Source organism: Cydia strobilella, chromosome Z, assembly GCF_947568885.1.
Source record: "Cydia strobilella chromosome Z, ilCydStro3.1, whole genome shotgun sequence".
Lineage (NCBI taxonomy): Eukaryota > Metazoa > Arthropoda > Insecta > Lepidoptera > Tortricidae > Cydia > Cydia strobilella.
Window position 1 is genome coordinate 58,353,939 of NC_086068.1, and position 20,021 is coordinate 58,373,959.

Genomic DNA, 20,021 nt, shown 5'->3' on the forward strand with positions numbered 1-20,021 from the left:
ATATCGAAATTTATAAAAGTGAAAGAGAAAAATGATTATGCTGCCATGAAATGAAACTGTCAATACATGAATATGTCTTTCTCTTACCCCTGGTCGCTCGGTTTCATGTCTATAACTACTTGTATATAATATGTCTATGCATTAAAGCAATATAAAAGTCGGTAATGACAGTTGGGTTGACCTGAGTATGGATGGTATAGAAAGGATGCCAATCTCTTATGGCAGAATTGTTGCAAAAGTGACCGCTTTCAGCTTTAAATAATAGTTCCTAATCTCTCCGGTAGCGCTAGTTAGGCTCTGGGACATGAGTATAACATGAACCATATAAGGCAACAAATAACCCGACCAAATTACGTAGGTTGTTTCTGGTAGTATTTCGGTGTAAGGTGGCGCCGCCTAATTACTGTTTTTTGATGGACACTTTTCATACATAGAGATTTGGCTCCTTTATATAGTCTCCATGGCCCTGAGACTTGTGTAGTGTACCTGGGGCCGCACAGCGGGCTAGGAGTCCCCGTACTCCATGGTCTTGATGTACGCGACGGCGGAACAGAAGTGCGTCCACCAGTAGAGTGCAGGGCCCTGTAGCGCCGCGCCGCCCAGCGTGTTGACGAAATCGATCGTCGAGAGAAGGGAGGGGGGGTTGACCTGAGACATTGAAAAGATATTAATACAGTTGCTCAAAAAATTGTACTTTTTGTGGCTGCGTAGCGTGCGAGAAGCTCAATTTCTCGAACTAGTGCTTTTTACTTTTTAGTTCCAAACTATACTTTCGAAACGCAGTTAAAATTGAATTTAGCGCGGAGCAGGTACCAGGGCCTCATGAGTAGTGGTAAAAAGACATTCTTTTCACACTAGTTGTAAAATGTACTATTATTTTATTTTATTAGAAGACCAACAGCTTTTTCTCAAAAATGGACGGCAAAGTCGACGTTGCCGGTTAAAAAGTAGGTCGCGAAGTGCGTAGTTAATGGTCAGTCAAAAAATTAAAGTTAAAAACATTGCAGTCTCGATTTCGGGACTGCAATGTTGCATACAAATTACATTATTTGTCGAGTTCCAAACTTTTTAAAAGTTGAAGTGGCCATATCAAATGAAGGCATAGGTCCATTAAACAGCCAAACAGATGGTCAGTACTTATTATTACAATGTTGGTACCGCGACTATTTAGGTGTCTCAAATAGGTTGGCGTATTACCAGCAGAAAAATACACTTCTATTTCTTATAAAAAAAATAAAAAGGCGGCAAAGCAAAACTTTTTTTTTTTCTGTGAAAATATATACATAATAACGTTGCTTCTGTAAAATATTTCTATTATATTTGTGTTTATTGCGCCATTTTTGAGAAAAGCACTATATGTGACTCGGCTGGAAGGCTACTTGCTGGCTTTGGATTCAATTAAACGGACTCCCAAGGTCGTCCGTTTAAAACGAATCCTCAGCCAGGAAGTAGCTACTTCCGAGCCTCGACAATAACCAAACAAACAATATAGAAAAACAAACAGCAACAATAATTTACAAACAGCATAGACTTATAACTAGGATACAATCATGAAGCCAATAATAGGTCTCCCTAATAGATACAAATGAAAAAAAAAACCGGATTTGCTTAGGTACTAGGTAGGTAGGTATTACAAAATGGTGTGTTTCTGTGGGCGCGTGTGTGTGTGTGTGTGTGTGTGTGTTTACTCCTCCATTTGAATTTTTTTTTTATACTACGTCGGTGGCAAACAAGCATACGGCCCGCCTGATGTTAAGCAGTCTCCGTATTTTATTCGCAATAACATTTTTTTTACGGGTTAATAAAAACCGGACAAGTGCGAATCGGACTCGCCCACCGAGGGTTCCGTACTTTTTAGTATTTGTTATTATAGCGACAACAGAAATACATCATCTGTGAAAATTTCAACTGTCTAGCTACGGTCTAATAATAGGGTGAAATTTTAACCACCTGTCATACTCTACGTAGTGACTTTATAAGTCATACTGAACAACTTTTATTATGGGACCAATGCCGAAATCGCGAAAAAATGTTTGACTGTCCCATAGAAATCAGCGGCATCACATCAGCCGGAATGTATGAAACAGCCTAATTTTTTTTTTCGATTTCGGCATTGGTCCCATTATAAAAGTTGCTCGGTATGACCTATAAAGTCAATGGTTAAAATTTCACCCTGTATAACAAGATCACGCTTGTTATTTGATGGCGATCTAGAGCAGCGAATCAAGGAACTGAACCAAGAAATCACAAAGAAACCAAGGAAGTAGAGAAAAGAAAGGAGAAAAAATATCCGTCCGTTATGCGATTGGAAAGCCATTTTTAGGGTTCCGTACCCAAAGGGTAAAAACGGGACCCTATTACTAAGACTCCGCTGTCCGTCTGTCAGTCCGTCTGTCTGTCTGCCACCAGGCTGTATCTCATGAACCGTGATAGCTAGACAGTTGAAATTTTCACAGATGATGTATTTCTGTTGCCGCTATAACAACAAATACTAAAAACAGAATAATATAAATATTTAAATGGGGCTCCCATACAACAAACGTGATTTTTTTTGCTGTTTTTTTCCGTAATGGTACGGAACCCTTCGTGCGCGAGTCCGACTCGCACTTGGCCGGTTTTTTCAGCTTCATAGCCCATAGGCCTGCGTGAATGTAGAAAAAGGTTAGCCTACCTGCCTACTAAATGTACGTACCTTGAGTATAATGAACACGAGGACAGGCGTGAGGTCGTCAGCGGACGGCGCTGAGCCCTCGGTGAGCCCGAGCACTGCCATGACGCATGTGACGCACCGCATGACGCATTGCAGCTGTTGACAGATAACGCAACTTTTATTAAGCTACAGTACCGGCAAATATATCACCTCCATCATAGAGTAACTTATACTAGAGCGGTACTGTCATAGTAAATTTTGTAACCCCAGTAAATTCACTGCCATCTGTCGACACACTTTAAAACTAAAAATAAATATTTATAAAAATACGATAAAATGTATTTAAATATGGATAAATGATTTTTTTTATTTGCATTAATTATTTTTATGATTTTGACCCATGTTCTTTCACTGACATGCGTTAAAATTGTTAAATAACAAACGAAACCGTCAACGCCATCTATACGACAGTAGGCCAAAGCTAGTAGCGCCCTCTGAACGAGAATAAAATTTTCTTGATTTTCGAGGCACGTTTTTTCCTTAGACTGTATCCATCTATTACGGAGTTATATCTATCTTTGCCTCCATGTTTTTACGGTTAAACTTTCTTTTTATATTTGTGAGTGACTTCCACCTCACTGCTTTAGGTAGTCTAGTAGTATTCCTTTGTACGGGCGATGAGAAAAATTGGTCTCATGTAATGGTTTTTTCATAGTTTTTTTTTATGTGTCAACTTCATTTTTTCACTAGAGGTTTTTTTAGTAATATACTGAGCATCCTATTGTAATTCACAGTATTTCATTGCAGTGTTCATCATATATTTGTATAAAATGACTAGTAAAATATGCAATCTACAAAATAAACTTTATTGTTTACTCTATACAAGCTCATACAAAAACACTCAAAGGTGATATATTATTGGCCGGTACTGTACATAGTACAGGGCACAGATATAAATATATCATAGATGACGCAAATGCATCTACTTCGCGTGTCCTAACCCCGAGAAATCCTCGGGGTTGACTGTCGCTTTTGACAGTCCACGCGCGTCAGTTGTTGCAGCCGGACGTCCGTGAAAACTTAAAAAATGCCTCGTTGCGTGATAATTAACTGCAGCAGCCCAAAAATTGCGAGCACCCAAAGGCAAAAACATATTTCCTATCACAGATAAGTAGTATTAAAATTATATTATGCGTAAATTTTGTATGAAAAAGTCGGCACGCTTGGTTTCAATACAAATCGTGATATTTGCGTCATCTAGCGTATATATTAAATCTGTGGTACATCAGGGTGAAAAGTTATTACGTGCAAACTTTATGAGATGTCATTACAATGATTAATGATTTCTGACTTGAATTCAAAGCTTTTTAAGCTGGGAGTACTAAAGCCCGGTTAGGGTTGTCATATAAACATTTAGAGTATCCTGACAAAAATTCGGTGTGTATGTAGGTATGTACAAAGAGGATATAATAAGATAGAGCGGTACTATCATTCATATATATAAATTCACCGCCATCTATCGACATACTTTAAAACTAAAAATGAAGATTTATAAAAATACGTCAAAATGTATTTAAATATGGATAAATGATTTTTTTATTTGCATTAATTATTTTTATATGATTTTGACCCATGTTCTTTCACTGATATGCGTTAAAATTGTTAAATAACGAACGAACCGACAACGTCCTCTATACGAGTGCAGGCCAAAGGTAGTGGCGCCAGAATCAAATTTTGTTGATTTTCGAGGCACGTTTTTTCCTTAGACTGTATCCATCTATTACGGAGTTATATCTATCTTTGGTATGTATGTATGTAATGTTGTATCTTCTTGCTTGTTGTATTTAACTATTTGTTCATTGTATGTTATTTTATGTGTCTTTTCTTCTTGTCTGTTACCTTCCGTGATTCTTCTCACCGATGGTCTCATCGGAAGATCAGCGCTGGAAGTCACCAGCAACATGCTGAGATGAGGCCATTTCGTGGCACTTTAATCTTATTTTATGTTTTCTTTTGTATTATGTAATGTCTTGTTTGTTTGTGCTTACGAATAAAATCTCATTCTATTCTATTCTATTCTATTCTAATGAGCCCACCTTGTCCCTCGGGGTCCGGTAGACGGGCAGTTGTGTGAGCAGCAGTTGCGCGCGCGCGTACGGCGCCGCCCACAGGTGGCGCGCGCTCACGCCCGCCCGCGACGCCGTCATGCCCGCGCCGAGCCGACGTATGTGCTCCGACACCACTCTGTTTAACATACACTAACAACTCAATTTTGGTAACAAATCAAATTATTTTATTAATTTTTTTTTTTTTTTATTAGCCTACTTTGGTGTCCCACTGCTGGGCAAAGGCCTCCCCTCGTTTTCTACACTCGACCCTGTCATCGGCATTTTCCCACCATTTGGGGTAGAATGCGTCCAAGTCGTCCCGCCATCTCCTTTTTGGTCTGCCTGAACCCCGGCCTGCACCGTCTATGGTGCTCCGTGGGTCCCACTCAGTAACCATTTTGGCCCACCTTTCCGGGTGCATGCATCAGACATGTCCCGCCCAGTCCCACTTAAGCTTAGCGGTCTTGACGCCTACATCTGCAACTCTAGTTCTGGAGCGTAGTTCCGTGTTTCTGATTCGATCAGTTCTTACGTTTATTCATTATTTTTTTATTAAATGACATCTATTATAGTTTATAAACACTAACAAGTTATTACCAGACAGGAATCCGCGGGGCAAATTTTGTTGACAGGTAGCATAGACATAGTATATACAAGTAGTTATAGACGCGCCACCGAGCGACCGGGGGCAGGCCTATGGAACTCTCCGCGCGAGCTCGGATTTATAGGCGGGACTCAAGCTAGCCAGTTGATTGCCAACGTCACCGCGTGCTATGCCAAAGAAATGTCTTCGTCAAGAACAAATAACACAGCTTGCAGTGTGGATGGATGAAACAACAAAACAAATAAAAAATATAGTTTTTTCCTCTTTCGACGGATGAGGAAAAGCAAGTAGACAATCTCAATATACCTACTGTTTTTATTTTTTTACGATAGTTACAAGCTACGTAGGTACTATTCAATTGTTTTAAAGATGTAGGTAATGTTTTTTCCGACACATTTATAATATCTACCTAAGACACCTTAGTATTTGAAAGAAGCGTCGGCAACCCTAGCGTTGTGCCGGCGCGCGCGGTGCGGGGAGCGGCGCGTTGAAGGTCACTCCATTGAATTTGTGTGTAGGTATCAAAACGGTAGGCGTTTTCTTTGAGAGATAAGTATCTGTTCGTAAGAACTATTATATAATCTGTGCCGGGGGTAAGAGAAACAATATTCATATAAAATTTGGTCAGCATAGGATTTTTTCTCTTTCACTCTTATATATTTCGGTATTTCGCCATCGCCTCCTACCTATGATGCCACCCGTTCGGTGATAAGGACAAAGGCACTATTTTCTCTTTGCTCTTATAGGAATTGCAGTAAGACTATCTTTCTCTATCAAAGAGTGTCAGGCCCTTGACAGGTAGGGACTTCCTATATCGACAAATTAAATTATCTGTGTTCGCTCTATATACTAGTGACCAACATTGTGTGTTTTTTGTTCTATTGTTCAACATAGCATATTTTAAATAGGTTATACACGGTGTTTCATGACCCACTGAAAACCTAAAAACAGTTTGTTCAGAATCGATGTGAGAATCGATCGCGCTATGTTTTAATAGGGGTAATTTTTTAATTATTTTTAATTATTTTTACATGCCCATTCTACAGGTTTGTAATGCAACAATATCAATAACTAGCATTTGACACGTTATATGTCAATGAGCAACTGAGCATTGGCCATTGGTAAACCGTATCTCGTTGCAGTAAGGTATGCAAATGGTCAGTTAACAGTGTTTACGATGGTAACTAGCAATTGTTTGATGTCACTAAAACGACGAAGAATCTTGTGTAGAATTACCAGTGGAATAGGATTGTTAAGAAAACTAAACAACTAATATTTTTTTAAATATTTATCGGATTAAAAAATAAATACTCAAGATGAGTTCCTAATAAATAAAAACTGTTGGGGTGTCTCAGGTTTTCAGTGGCTCAAGTAACACCGTGTATAAAGGTAGGGTGTAATACCTATTGCACTAAAAAATCGTTAATATTATTTCAACCTCTTTAGATAATTAAATAAAAGTAAATTACCTACTTAGACACTCACTATAAAACAATAGATACTTCAATGTCGTCGGACAGTGTAATTTTATTACTTATAAACTGTAATAAATGTCATATATTAAAGAAAAAATGACGAAGCCCTCCAGTGGTGAAGGCCGGATTCGAACCGGCGTCTTTAGCTATCGCGGCTAACGCCATGAACCCCTAGGCCACCTCGCCACGGCGGCACCCGTCACAATTCCTCGACTATATGCCATCTTAGTAAGCAAGCGCTGGTGGCCTGCGGTACGAGCGCGCGACTTGCAATCCGAAGGTCGCAGGTTCAAACCCTGGCTCGTACCAATGAGTTTTTCGGAACTTATGTACGAAATATCATTTGATATTTACCAGTCGCTTTTCGGTGAAGGAAAACATCGTGAGGAAACCGGACTAATCCCAACAAGGCCTAGTTTCCCCTCTGGGTTGGAAGGTCAGATGGCAGTCGCTTTCGTAAAAACTAGTGCCTACGCCAATTCTTGGGATTAGTTGCCAAGCGGACCCCAGGCTCCCATGAGCTGTGGCAAAATGCCGGGACAACGCGAGGAAGATGATGCCATCTTAGTAAGACTAGGCGTCTTTGACCAACTCTAAGGGCAAGCAGTACGCGCTTGCACCTTATAAAAGAATTCCTTACGGAATTACGATATAGCGAGGGTTAAGCTCTGGTTTCCTATGATCACTCTCCCTCTTCCTAGAAATGCTTGCACGATTATCTTGCCGATGATACTATCAACTATCATCGCCGATAGTGTAGAGGTGGCATTATAATATACTCACTGGTCGCGGCCGTAATCGCCCTCGCCGATAGGAAAGAGCACGTTCAGGTAGAGACGTGCGAACGCGGCGCGCTCGACGGTCAACTCCAGCACTTCTATTGATGTTGCCGGCGCTCCTGAAAATATTCATATTTGTGATCATCATCATCATATACTTAAGAAGTCTCTTGTCGGTGGAGCAATTTCCGAGCAAGCGAGACATAGACTGTGAGACCAGGGCTCGGAACCGGTATTTAAAAAAACCCCGAAATAGCCCAATATTTAGAATTTTTTTATGCTCATTACGTAGGACTGAATCATGTATTTAGGAAACAATTTTGCATTATTAAAACGTCCCATTAAAAATGAAATTATAAAGAAAAGAACGAAAAAGAACGTAATAATACCGGTATTTTTGTATGGAGCAAATACCGGTTTCCGACCCCTGTGTGAGACCTTAGATGGTGGATGGTGATGGTGGTGTTGGATGATGTTGGACATTCTGAGGTTAATATGTTTTGAAAAGATGTGTCCCGCCAAGTTTGTTGCCGGTCCCATATTGGGATACCCTCCTACAATTTAGGAGGGAATTAAATCTTCTCGGGTCCGTGGTGTAAGGTTGGAGCCGGGGTAGTTTTTATCGCGTATATATAAATATCTCTTTACTTGAAAATAGTTGTATTGGATAACTAGCCTTATGAACCGATTTTGCATGTACAACCAGCCTTAAAGTTTATAGTCTATGATGGTTCATTATTTTTTGTATGTGGGTATTTTTGCACTTTGTAGTTTTTCCTCGGTCACCCGTTGACCGGCATACATTATTGCCATATTTAAGTAAGCTGCCAAATAGAATCTTGTTAGGCTTAAAAAATACACAATATTTTTTATTTTATTTAAGTGAAGTTCTAACCTTCCCATGAGGGATCCGCCTTGACTTCGGCGATGAGGGTTTTAATATTCGCCATCAATCTTTTCGCCTTCTCGTCCATCAGCTCTCCTCCTGCACACATGAACACAATAAAACGTATGCTAATAATCATCAATTATACTTAATCATGGGGCAAAATGAATGGACGGACTTTTGGTACGGAAACCCTTAAAAGTACGGGAGTAGCAATAGTAGATTGTTCACTAAGGGATGAAAGGGATTAACGCCTGCCGAGGTCGTTTGACGCTCGAACGCAGTGACAACGCCAATAGTCCGAGGCTGAAATAATGCCTTTCACCCGAGTTAGACACGCTACTTTTCATTTCGATTACGAGGAAAGTAAAATGAATCTGTTTTTTTTTAAAACATGACTAAGTATACATTTTTATAGTATTTCTAAAGGGTATACTTTCAATTAACAATTTTGGCAAATGTATAGTTATTTATGGAATGGGGAGTTAAATATCAGAATGGAAGTTTTATAACAAATTTATTTAAACCCAAATTTCAATTGCTTATCGTAAAAAAAAAATGTATTTCGAACGTAAAATGCTCTAGTGCGGACACGTATCATTTTATGCACTCCTTTTAGAACAACAATGACCCTCTTTCAGAGCATGAGAAATGAAAAAGTAGTTTTCTCAAAACTGGACGGCAAAGTCGACGTTGCCGGTTAAAAAGTAGGTCGCGAAGTGCGTAGTTTATGGTCAGTCAAAAAATTAAAAAGTTAAAAACATTGCAGTCTCGATTTCGGGACTGCAATGTTGCATACAAATTCCATTATTTGTCGAGTTCCAAACTTTTTAAAAGTTGAAGTGGCCATATCAAATGAAGGCATATTAGGTCCATTAAACAGCCAAACAGATGATCAGCTCTTATTATTATAATGTTGGTACCGCGACTATTTAGGTGTCTCAAATAGGTTGGCGTATTAAAAAAAAAAAAACGGCGGCAAAGCAAATCTTTTTACTTTTTTCTGTGAAAATATATACATAAGAATGTTGCTTCTGTAAAATATTTCTATTATATTTGCATTTATTGCGCCATTTTTGAGAAAAGCACTACCTATATATATGACTCGGCTGGAAGGCTACTTGCTGGCTTCGGTTTCAATTAAACGGACTCCCAAGGTCGTCCGTTTAAAACGAATCCTCAGCCAGCAAGTAGCTACTTCCGAACCTCGACAATAATGTACTATTATCTGTGGTTACCATTGACGGTGGCGTGGTTGTTGTGAGCGGAGTGGTGGCGCGCCAGCCGCCGCAGCGAGTTGCCGCGCTCCAGCTGCTGCAGCACCCGCGCGGCCGCGGCGGCGCGCGCGCACGCCGAACATTCTGCGCGGACTTGGTTGGTTTGTCTGTAAGCATAGAGTAACTTATACTAGAGCGGTACTGTCATAGTAAATTTTGTAACCCCAGTAAATTCACTGCCATCTGTCGACACACTTTAAAACTAAAAATTAAGATTTATAAAAATACGATAAAATGTATTTAAATATAGATAAATGATTTTTTTTATTTGCATTAATTATTTTTATGATTTTGACCCATGTTCTTTCACTGATATGCGTTAAAATTGTTAAATAACAAACGAAACCGTCAACGCCATCTATACGACTGTAGGCCAAAACTAGTAGCGCCCTCTGAACGAGAATCAAATTTTCTTGATTTTCGAGGCACGTTTTTTCCTTAGACTGTATCCATCTATTACGGAGTTATATCTATCTTTGCTGTAAGTAAAGTATGGTTTTTGAAAAAATAGTAGATTGTACAACAAGAGCACAAAGCGATCCATTTCTTTCCGAGGCAATTTATAAGTTCGAGCGCAGCGAGGACCAATATAGTCGAAAATAAAAATGGACATTTATGCCTGAGTTATACACTCTGCTTTTCACTTCGAGTGTGAGTAAAATATACAAAAATCTCCAATACTTTAGGATATTTTACCGTAGTTATTCAAGACTAAAGTAAATTGTACTCGGTTGTGTCGGGGGCGCGCCGGCAGGGCTGGCAGTTTGTATGGCAGATTTTGGACTTTATTACTAAGTCAATAACGGTCGTAATAGATGATTTTACTTTATGCTCTAGAACATAATAAGCAACTTTATGTCGTCTACGCACGACTTAAAGTCTTGCATCTAGATCTGCCCGCAAAACTGCCGCTAGTCGCTCGCAGCGAGCACCCGGGCTACTTCTACTATACACCTAGACATTAAGTAGTAAACTTACCGTCTGAGAGCGTGAAGCGTATGCGTCAACGCAGCCCGGCAGCTAGCCAAATACTTGGCATACGGCCGTCTTGCATCTAGATGTGCACGCAAAGCTGCCGCTAGTCGCTCGCAGCGAGCGCCCGGGCCACTTCTACTATATAGACAACTAGTAGACTTACCGTCTGAGAGCGTGAAGCGTATGCGTCAACGCAGCCCGGCAGCTAGCCAAGTACTTGGCATACGGCCGTCTTGCATCTAGATCTGCCCGCAAAGCTGCCGCTAGTCGCTCGCAGCGAGCGCCCGACGCCGCTAAGGCTCGAGCCACTTCTGCCGCTTGAGCGGACGCGCCGGTTTCGGAGGCGGCCGCGGCGGCGGCTCGCATCCACTCCACTAGGGATGTGCTTGTGCAGCGCTGCGGAATTATTTTGTAAATGTTTTTTTTTTTTATTGAGAAACAAACGGTTATGAAACATAAATTACAATGGTGATCATTGCAAAGACTAAACCTGGAGCTTCCTAATGTTAACAAATTAAGTGCAAACATATTAAAATCCGTAGGTAAACGCTTAGATCTTTAAACATTAAGGCGGTTCCCTGAGCCAGAAGGCGAAAAATCTCCTTATATGATCATGTTTTTCTAAGAGGCGTTGATATTCGTAGACGTGTAATAAAAATATATGTAGTTCTTGACTATATTATTTTTAATAACATAGCTTCCGATACACGAATTATGACACTTCGCTCGATACAATTAATTCCCAAAGTAACCTCTAACTCGGACTTTTAATCAAACTTTACTCGGTTATTTATTATGTGATACTATAAACAAAAAAAGAAGAAAAAACAATCTTAACTTAAATAGTAATTTCATCGCTTTTGAATTTCGATATTGTAAGGTAACGTTTTTAAAATAAATAAAAATCGACAAAATTCGATCAAAATGGACACTTGGCGCGCATGATCTTTCCCGTTCTTTCTTGCGAAATGTGGCAGAGACAGCGGCAAACCGATGGAACGGCCTTAAGTAACTTAACAAAAGGAGTGTACAGATTTTTAAAGGGTCGGAACGCGCGTGTAATATCGCCTGTGTTGCAGGCGTCCATAGGCTACGGTAACTGCTTACCATCAGGCGGGCCATATGCTTGATTGCCACCGACGTGGTATAAAAAAACATGTAATTTTAAAAAGTAAACATGAAATGGACGCCTTTGAAAATTATCAACCGTATCAATGCAGACGCTAGATAGAGCGGCGGATGCTCTGCACGACACGATATGACAGTACCATTTCCTACTTTGTAATCATAATTTATATCGTTTGAACACCGAAAGAAATAAAAATACTTTTGTAAAACTTCCCATTATTTTATTAAAAAATATTTAAAATAATGAAAAATTTTGAGCGGTTGAAACGCTCATCATTTTTGGCGCGAATCCGACAGAGCGGTGATGACGTCACACGTTGGACGGTCCAACTGACGTTTGCTACTAATGACACTCATGTGAACTAATCTGTCGAACGCGTGACGTCACTCGACGTTTCGCTCACTAGCTTTTCGCGGGCAAATTTATATGGGACCCTATTACTAAGACTCCGCTGTCCGTTTGTCTGTCACCAGGTTGTATCTCATCAACCGCGATAGCTAGACAGTTGACATTTTCACAGATGATGTATTTCTGTTGCCGCTATAACAACAAATACTAAAGAGTACGCGAGTCCGACTCGCATTTGGCCGGTTTTTATTTATTATTTTAAGCAATTAAATGATAATTTAATAACGGAAATGCATTTGTAACATGATATAACGGTAACAAACATCCGAATAAAAAAATATTTCGTTCAAATGCAAACTTCACGCATGTAGTGTATAGACGTCTCGAGCGCTTACGTCATGGTGACGTCACTGACAAATAGGGTCAGTCGATGGCAGACCGCGGGCAGAGCAGTTTGTATCACGTGTTGTTTGTGTTGGCGAGCCGTTGAAAATACAATTACATCGTATGATTTACTGTGGTAAATACAGTACTTTACAACGCATGAGGCTAAGTTCAGAATAGAATATCTTACATTGGGCACGTATTCTGTACACAACAGTTCAGGGTTGGAGAGCACGAGTCGCAGTTTCTTCTTCATGCTGTTAAACACCTCGGGGTCGTTGAGGTCCAGTACTCCTTCGCATCTGAAAAAGAAAAGTTTTTACATATTTTTTCTTGCCAATAGGGAATATTACGCGACACTCTGCGTAGGGGGCGCCAGGGCGCCACTACCACAATCTGAGGGTCTATCGTGAAACAAGAAAATTGCTTTATCTAACATCTCTGTCACTTGCATATTCGAGCGATAAAGAGGCACATAGAGAATTTTCGGATTCGCCTTACCCGGTAGGTTCTCTGTAAACAAACCGCCTTGATGCATCAAAGTTATATTTTATTATCTCTGAAAACTTGTCAAAAACCTGTTAAAGGTACAGTATGTATAAGTTACTCTATGGTTTACTAAAAAGGCTAGTGCTGCACTCTGGTGGCAGAACATTGCAGTAGTATTCCCTATTCGATTTATTTTAGGGGCCGAATTGTATGGGTTTTGGATCTATAGGTAGACATAATGTAGCACTGGAATAGGCGATTGAATTTGTCTACTCGTCTACTTTAATCTTAGAATTAGGGCTTGAATGACATACTTTTTAATGTTGAAAATTCTGACACTTCAAATTAAACGGAAATATTCATTATGCAACGATTTATAGATCTATAATATTCATTACATTACATATTCCTGCACTAGTGCGGGAATAAGCACTTTTCGTACCTATATGTCGAAAATTTAAAGGGTTCGTCGATTTAAAACAATCCTTTCGGTCGAGTTTTAATTTATCGCCACTCGTTGGGAATGTCCTATTTTCGCACTTGTATCGTAATATACTATTATGCAACGATTTATAGATGTGTAATATTCATTAATAACTGTCCGCGATGTCGGACACGCGCCGCTGTCCCCGCCGCCGCGAGTCCCCTGAGCTCTTACGCCGGTACACTGCTGGGTGTCGTCCGAGCTTTCAACGGGTTAATACACGGGACACTCCACCATCTACAGTCCATGTACATACCTGTCCGCGATGTCGGGCACGTCGGACACGCGCCGCTGTCCCCGTCGCCGCGAGTCCCCGGAGCTCTTGCGCCGGTACTTGGCGAGGATGTCGTCGGAGCTCTCGGCGGGCTCGGCGCGCGGAGCGTCCTCGCGGAGCGCTTCTTCTTCGGCTAGTTTTATGTCTGACGGAATAAAATCACATTGTAATGAACGGCGTTAAAAGATTCTGCAACTGGTTCATAACTAGTAGTTCGCCCCGAACTGAGAACCCGCGGTTCGCCAAATAGTTGGATCAATTGAATGCACCTACCTACTGTCCGCGAGCCAATTCCGTGCATTCGGAGGTCGAGGAAGTGGGGGGTGTGCGCCGCGCCCGTACGTACAAAGTGACACCACTCTGTCATGACGCCCAACATTCCTAATTCGCGTGCGGACAGTAGTTGGCAAAGGATTGGAAACTTTCATTTGATAAAAAACTCGACCATACTTTCTTGCAAATAAGATGACCAGAATAGCAAGACCCCTCACAAATAACTTTTTGACCTTCTACGCTCTTCTAGCTCCATAACCCCTTGATCGAGCCTGCTCATGATTTAATGACTAAAATATAATGCCTTCATCTACACGTTCACCCAATTTCATTTAAATTAGAACAAATTTACTTAAGTTATTGTCCATCAAACTATCCTATGATAGTTCAGCTTAAAAACATCGAAATGCCGAGACGTGCCCCTAGCCGGCCGTGTGTTCCCAATTGAATGTAAGAACTTCAGTTCGCTTCGCTCGCTCGTTCGATAAGGGTTCTTAAAATACAAGGGACGAAATTACAGAACGAAACGCAGTCGAGTTGTACACCTTGATCTTGTGGAGCAGGTTGCCGGCAGAGCGTTTCACGTTGTTTTCAACTTGTCCAGGTTGCCTACTTCTGTTATACCACGGTTAAAGACGTAGTTTACCGTTCGGGTGCTGGTGCGAGCGGCCCTTGGGCCGGCTGAACATCTTGATCTTGTGCAGCAGGTTGCCACCAGAGCGTTTCACGTTGTTTTCAACTTGTCCTGGTTGCCGACTACTGTTATACCACTGTTAAAGACGTAGTTTACCGTTCGGGTGCTGGTGCGAGCGGCCCTTGGGCCGGCTGAACATCTTGATCTTGTGCAGCAGGTTGCCACCAGAGCGTTTCACGTTGTTTTCAACTTGTCCTGGTTGCCGACTACTGTTATACCACTGTTAAAGACGTAGTTTACCGTTCGGGTGCTGGTGCGAGCGGCCCTTGGGCCGGCTGAACATCTTGATCTTGTGCTGCAGGTTGCCACCAGAGCGTTTCACGTTGTTTTCAACTTGTCCTGGTTGCCGACTACTGTTATACCACTGTTAAAGACGTAGTTTACCGTTCGGGTGCTGGTGCGAGCGGCCCTTGGGCCGGCTGAACATCTTGATCTTGTGCAGCAGGTTGCCGCCAGAGCGTTTCACGTTGTTTTTCAACTCGTCCAGGTTTCCCACGAGACTGTCTTCGGTTATGCGCCGTCTGGAATAGAACGAAATATAGTAATATTTTGTGGGCAATTTCAGAGAAACAGACGTGTGGCGTAACCGTTTAATTATTATTTATTATTAAAGCTGCGTATTTTACTCGTAATACTTTTTGCAAAATGACCAACGAATGAGAGCAACTAAGAACAGTTCCAGGAGAAAAAACCCGCGTCTCACAGTCAATATTTATGTATATTATGAATAGCTCTTTCTTTTCAAAGTACAGTCGCAATCAGATATAACGGAGCGGTCGAGGTGCCCAAAAATATCTGAACACGCACTCTAGCGCCTTGACAATATAGACTAGCGATGGGAAATTGCAGAGAATATTTCCGATTGAGAGAATATTCTCGGTAATGTTACCGTAACATTACCAAAACTGGCAAGTTCTGTATAGAAACTAGATTTTTCATCATCGGAGTTGACTCTTATATCCGTCTGTTATTAAGTATAGCATAGTGTTTACCTCCGACTCTTCTCTGAAGCTGATGCTCTTAGGTATGGCTCCGTGGACGCGGGCTTGGCGGGCGAGGGGCTGACTCGCCGCTCCGTCACGTTCGCGGCGTTGACGTCTCGGCTCGAACTGCGGTTGGATACTGACGTTTCGCTGTTGACTAACTTTTATATCTGTTTGTTAAGTATATTATATTTACCTCTGATTCTTCTCCGCTGTAGCATCGAAGCTGATACTTTTAGGTATGGCTCCGGTGGACGCGGGCTTGACGGGCGAGGGGCTGACTCGCCGCTCCGTCACGTTCGCGGAGTTACGTCCAGCTCGAGCTGCGATCGGACACTGCCGTTTCGCTGTTGACCGACTTTTATATCTGTTTGTTAAGCATATTATACTGTGTTTACCTTTGACTCTTTTCAGCGGTAGCATCGAAGCTGATACTTTTAGGTATGGCTCCGGTGGACGCGGGTTTGACGGCCGGGGGGCTGACTCGCCGCTCCGTCACGTTCTCGGAGTTGACGTCTTGGCTCGAACTGCGGTCGGACACTGACGTTTCGCTGTTGACTGACAGCGTGCTTAGGGACATGTTCGATGTATCGCGCTTCTTTTCGATCCTGGAAAGAATATTAGTGTCATAGGTAAGTAGAATATTCTTGATTATACATCGTAAGGCAAATCCTATAATTTTTAGGGTATTATGATAGATATGTTACATTTTTCAAGCGTAAATCATATGGTCGGTGATGGCAGAACGGTCATAAAAAAACATTTTTTTTTTCATTATACAAAGCTTTTTTATACCTGGAAGACGATATGCTGATAGTCATAAGGTCAGTGATGGCCGAACGGTCATAAATATCTTTCATTTTTTTTATTATAGGTAAAAAGTCTTCTCATATTACCTGGAAGACGATATGCTGACTATACTGGTCCATATCTCCGATTTCACAATCCTAGACACATTGTTGACCAGGTTCGCAGGGTGGATATGGTGGCGGACGATATCCTCGTCATAAGGTCGGTGATGGCCGAGAGGTTATAAAGATTTTTCATTTTTTTTTTTCAATTATAGGCATACCCCGCAATCGAACTAGCAAATCTGTAGCAGTTGTACATCAGGGTTGTCACTGTTGCCAAATGAAGATCAATGTCATGTTGGTAGAAAGTATAATATTTGCAACTTACTTTCTACCAACATGACATTGATCTTCATTTGGCAACAGTGACAACCCTGATGTACAACTGCTACAGATTTGCTAGTTCGATTGCGGGGTATGATTATAGGTACAAAGTCTTCTCATATTACCTGGAAGACGATATGCTGACTATACTGGTCCGTATCTCCGATTTCACAATCCTAGACACATTGTTGACCAGGTTCGCAGGGTGGATATGGTGGCGGACGACATCCTCGTCATAAGGTCGGTGATGGCCGAGCGGTTATAAAGATTTTTCATATTTTTTTTTTCAATTATAGGTACAAAGTTTTCTCATATTACCTGGAAGAGGATATGCTGACTATACTGGTGCATATCTTCGATTTCACAATCCTAGACACATTGTTGACCAGGTTCGCAGGGTGGATATGGTGGCGGACGACATCCTCGTCATAAGGTCGGTGATGGCCGAGCGGTTATAAAGATTTTTCATTTTTTTTTTTTCAATTATAGGTACAAAGTTTTCTCATATTACCTGGAAGAGGATATGCTGACTATACTGGTCCATATCTTCGATTTCACAATCCTAGACACATTGTTGACCAGGTTTGCAGAGGTGGATATGGTGGCGGACGACATCCTCGTCATAAGGTCGGTGATGGCCGAGCGGTTATAAAGATTTTTTCATATTTTTTTTCAATTATAGGTACAAAGTTTTCTCATATTACCTGGAAGACGATATGCTGACTATACTGGTCCGTATCTCCGATTTCACAATCCTAGACACATTGTTGACCAGGTTTGCAGAGGTGGATATGGTGGCGGACGACATCCTCGTCATAAGGTCGGTGATGGCCGAGCGGTTATAAAGATTTTTTCATATTTTTTTTCAATTATAGGTACAAAGTTTTCTCATATTACCTGGAAGACGATATGCTGACTATACTGGTCCGTATCTCCGATTTCACAATCCTAGACACATTGTTGACCAGGTTCGCAGAGGTGGATATGGTGGCGGACGATATCCTCGTCATAAGGTCGGTGATGGCCGAGAGGTTATAAAGATTTTTCATTATTTTTTTTTTCAATTATAGGTACAAAGTCTTCTCATATTACCTGGAAGACGATATGCTGACTATACTGGTCCGTATCTCCGATTTCACAATCCTAGACACATTGTTGACCAGGTTCGCAGAGGTGGATATGGTGGCGGACGACATCCTCGTCATAAGGTCGGTGATGGCCGAGCGGTTATAAAGATTTTTTCATATTTTTTTTCAATTATAGGTACAAAGTCTTCTCATATTACCTGGAAGACGATATGCTGACTATACTGGTCCGTATCTCCGATTTCACAATCCTAGACACATTGTTGACCAGGTTCGCAGAGGTGGATATGGTGGCGGACGACATCCTGGTCATAAGGTCGGTGATGGCCGAACGGTCCTCGTTGCGTTCCGTGTCGATGCCAGAGTCGAAGCGGCGGTCGTATTGGGAGACGGAGAGAGCGTTGAAAGAGCTCTCGCTGGAGTTTAGAGATCTGTGTAATTAATTACAATTATTATTATTTACAACGACGGGACTTAATCGCGTAAAATAAGTATTAAACCCACCTCCGACGTTTTCCGACCAGTCTTCTCCGAGACCACGGGGACAACGCCGTCCTCGAAACGTCGGAGGTGGGTTTAATACTTATTTTACGCGATTAAGTCCCGTCGTTGTAAATAATAATGAGTAAAAATCGTGAAAGTTTAAATCAGTGTAATTACAATTAGCTCTATAATAACAATTTATATCGTTTGAACACCGGAAAAAATAAAAATACTTTTGTAAACCTTCACATTATTTTATTAAAAAAATATTTAGAATATTTGAGCTGTTGAAACGCTTATAACTTCAGCCGGGCTAGCACATGATTGGCGCGAGAGTATCTCGCCGCGACATAGACTACCCGCCCCCTTATATTTCATACAGTTAGTAAAAGATGGGTAGTCTATCTCGCGGCGCGATAATGTCGCGTCAATCACGTGCTAGGCCTACTGGTGCGAATTCTACAGAGCGGTGATGACGTCACACGTTGGACGGTCCAACTGACGTTTGCTACTAATGACACTCATGTGAACCAATCTGTCGAACGCGTGACGTCACGTGACGGTTCGCGCGTTACGCTCACTAGCTTTTCGCGAGCAATTAAATGATAATTTGATAAAGGAAATGCATTTGTAACATGATATAACGATAACAAACATTGGAATAAAAAATATTTCGTTCAAATATAAACTTCATGCGTGAGGCTAATTTATGTTTTTGTATTTTTTAATTAAGAACCGCTTCTCCATACAATCTTAGTCCTCCTTTTCCTCCCTGGATATTGATATTATGGAAAATATTTTTATACAATCTATTGTATATTAACCATAACTATGCCCCTTCGTTTGACTTTTTCTATTTTTAGGGTTCCGTACCTCAAAAGGAAAAACAACGGAACCCTTATAGGATCATTCTTGCGTCTGTCTGTCTGTCCGTCTGTCACAGCCTATTTTCCGAAACTACTGGACCAATTAAGTTGAAATTTGGTATACATATGTATGTTTGTGACCCAAAGACGGACATGTAACGTAAACAAATGAGTTTTAAACATGGGGGCTACTTTTGGGGGACAAATGAGAAAATTAAAAAATTCAGTTTTAAAACTACGTCGTGTTACATATCAAATAAAAGAGCTCATTGTGAGAATCTCAAATATGTTTTGTTTATAATTTTAGGATAAACAGTTTAGAAGTTATTAAAGAAAATAGGCAAAAAATGACCATTCCCCCCCTTTATCTCCGAAACTACTGGATCTAAAATTTTGAATAAAATACACAAAATAGTTCTTTTCCTATAGATTACAGAAAAACCTATTAGAAATGTGCAGTCAAGCGTGAGTCGGACTTAATTACTTAGTTTTTGATCCGACCCCTACGGGTTTTTAAAGACATTTCACTAGTTTCTCATAAAAATTACATTGTTTAAATTGTGTAATGTACGGAACTCTTGGAACGCGAGTCCGAATCGA

General features: G+C 41.0%; 1 protein-coding gene, 1 long non-coding RNA gene and 1 other non-coding gene across 3 annotated transcripts in view; 1 reads left to right on the forward strand and 2 right to left on the reverse strand.

Moving 5' to 3' along the window:
• LOC134755243 (uncharacterized) overlaps positions 1 to 7,385 on the forward strand; it is a 132,984-nt gene extending 125,599 nt beyond the window's left edge. The window contains exon 2 of the long non-coding RNA XR_010129020.1: positions 7,305 to 7,385. This is a non-coding gene — a long non-coding RNA (uncharacterized LOC134755243). The remainder of the gene's footprint in view (positions 1 to 7,304) is intronic.
• Positions 1 to 20,021, reverse strand: part of LOC134755223 (receptor-mediated endocytosis protein 6 homolog) — a 61,372-nt gene that overhangs the window by 3,030 nt on the left and 38,321 nt on the right. The window contains exons 21-32 of the mRNA XM_063691747.1: positions 18,273 to 18,503; positions 16,211 to 16,420; positions 15,214 to 15,350; positions 13,845 to 14,007; positions 12,806 to 12,917; positions 10,918 to 11,150; positions 9,741 to 9,886; positions 8,512 to 8,601; positions 7,621 to 7,735; positions 4,747 to 4,894; positions 2,693 to 2,806; positions 487 to 648 (exon numbers count right to left, since the gene is read on the reverse strand). Of these exons, the coding sequence (XP_063547817.1) occupies positions 505 to 648; positions 2,693 to 2,806; positions 4,747 to 4,894; positions 7,621 to 7,735; positions 8,512 to 8,601; positions 9,741 to 9,886; positions 10,918 to 11,150; positions 12,806 to 12,917; positions 13,845 to 14,007; positions 15,214 to 15,350; positions 16,211 to 16,420; positions 18,273 to 18,503 (1,843 nt within the window). The 3' untranslated portion in view covers positions 487 to 504. The remainder of the gene's footprint in view (positions 1 to 486; positions 649 to 2,692; positions 2,807 to 4,746; positions 4,895 to 7,620; positions 7,736 to 8,511; positions 8,602 to 9,740; positions 9,887 to 10,917; positions 11,151 to 12,805; positions 12,918 to 13,844; positions 14,008 to 15,213; positions 15,351 to 16,210; positions 16,421 to 18,272; positions 18,504 to 20,021) is intronic.
• Trnas-cga (transfer RNA serine (anticodon CGA)) lies at positions 6,951 to 7,023 on the reverse strand. Its single transcript has one exon. It is a non-coding gene; the product is annotated as a tRNA-Ser (tRNA).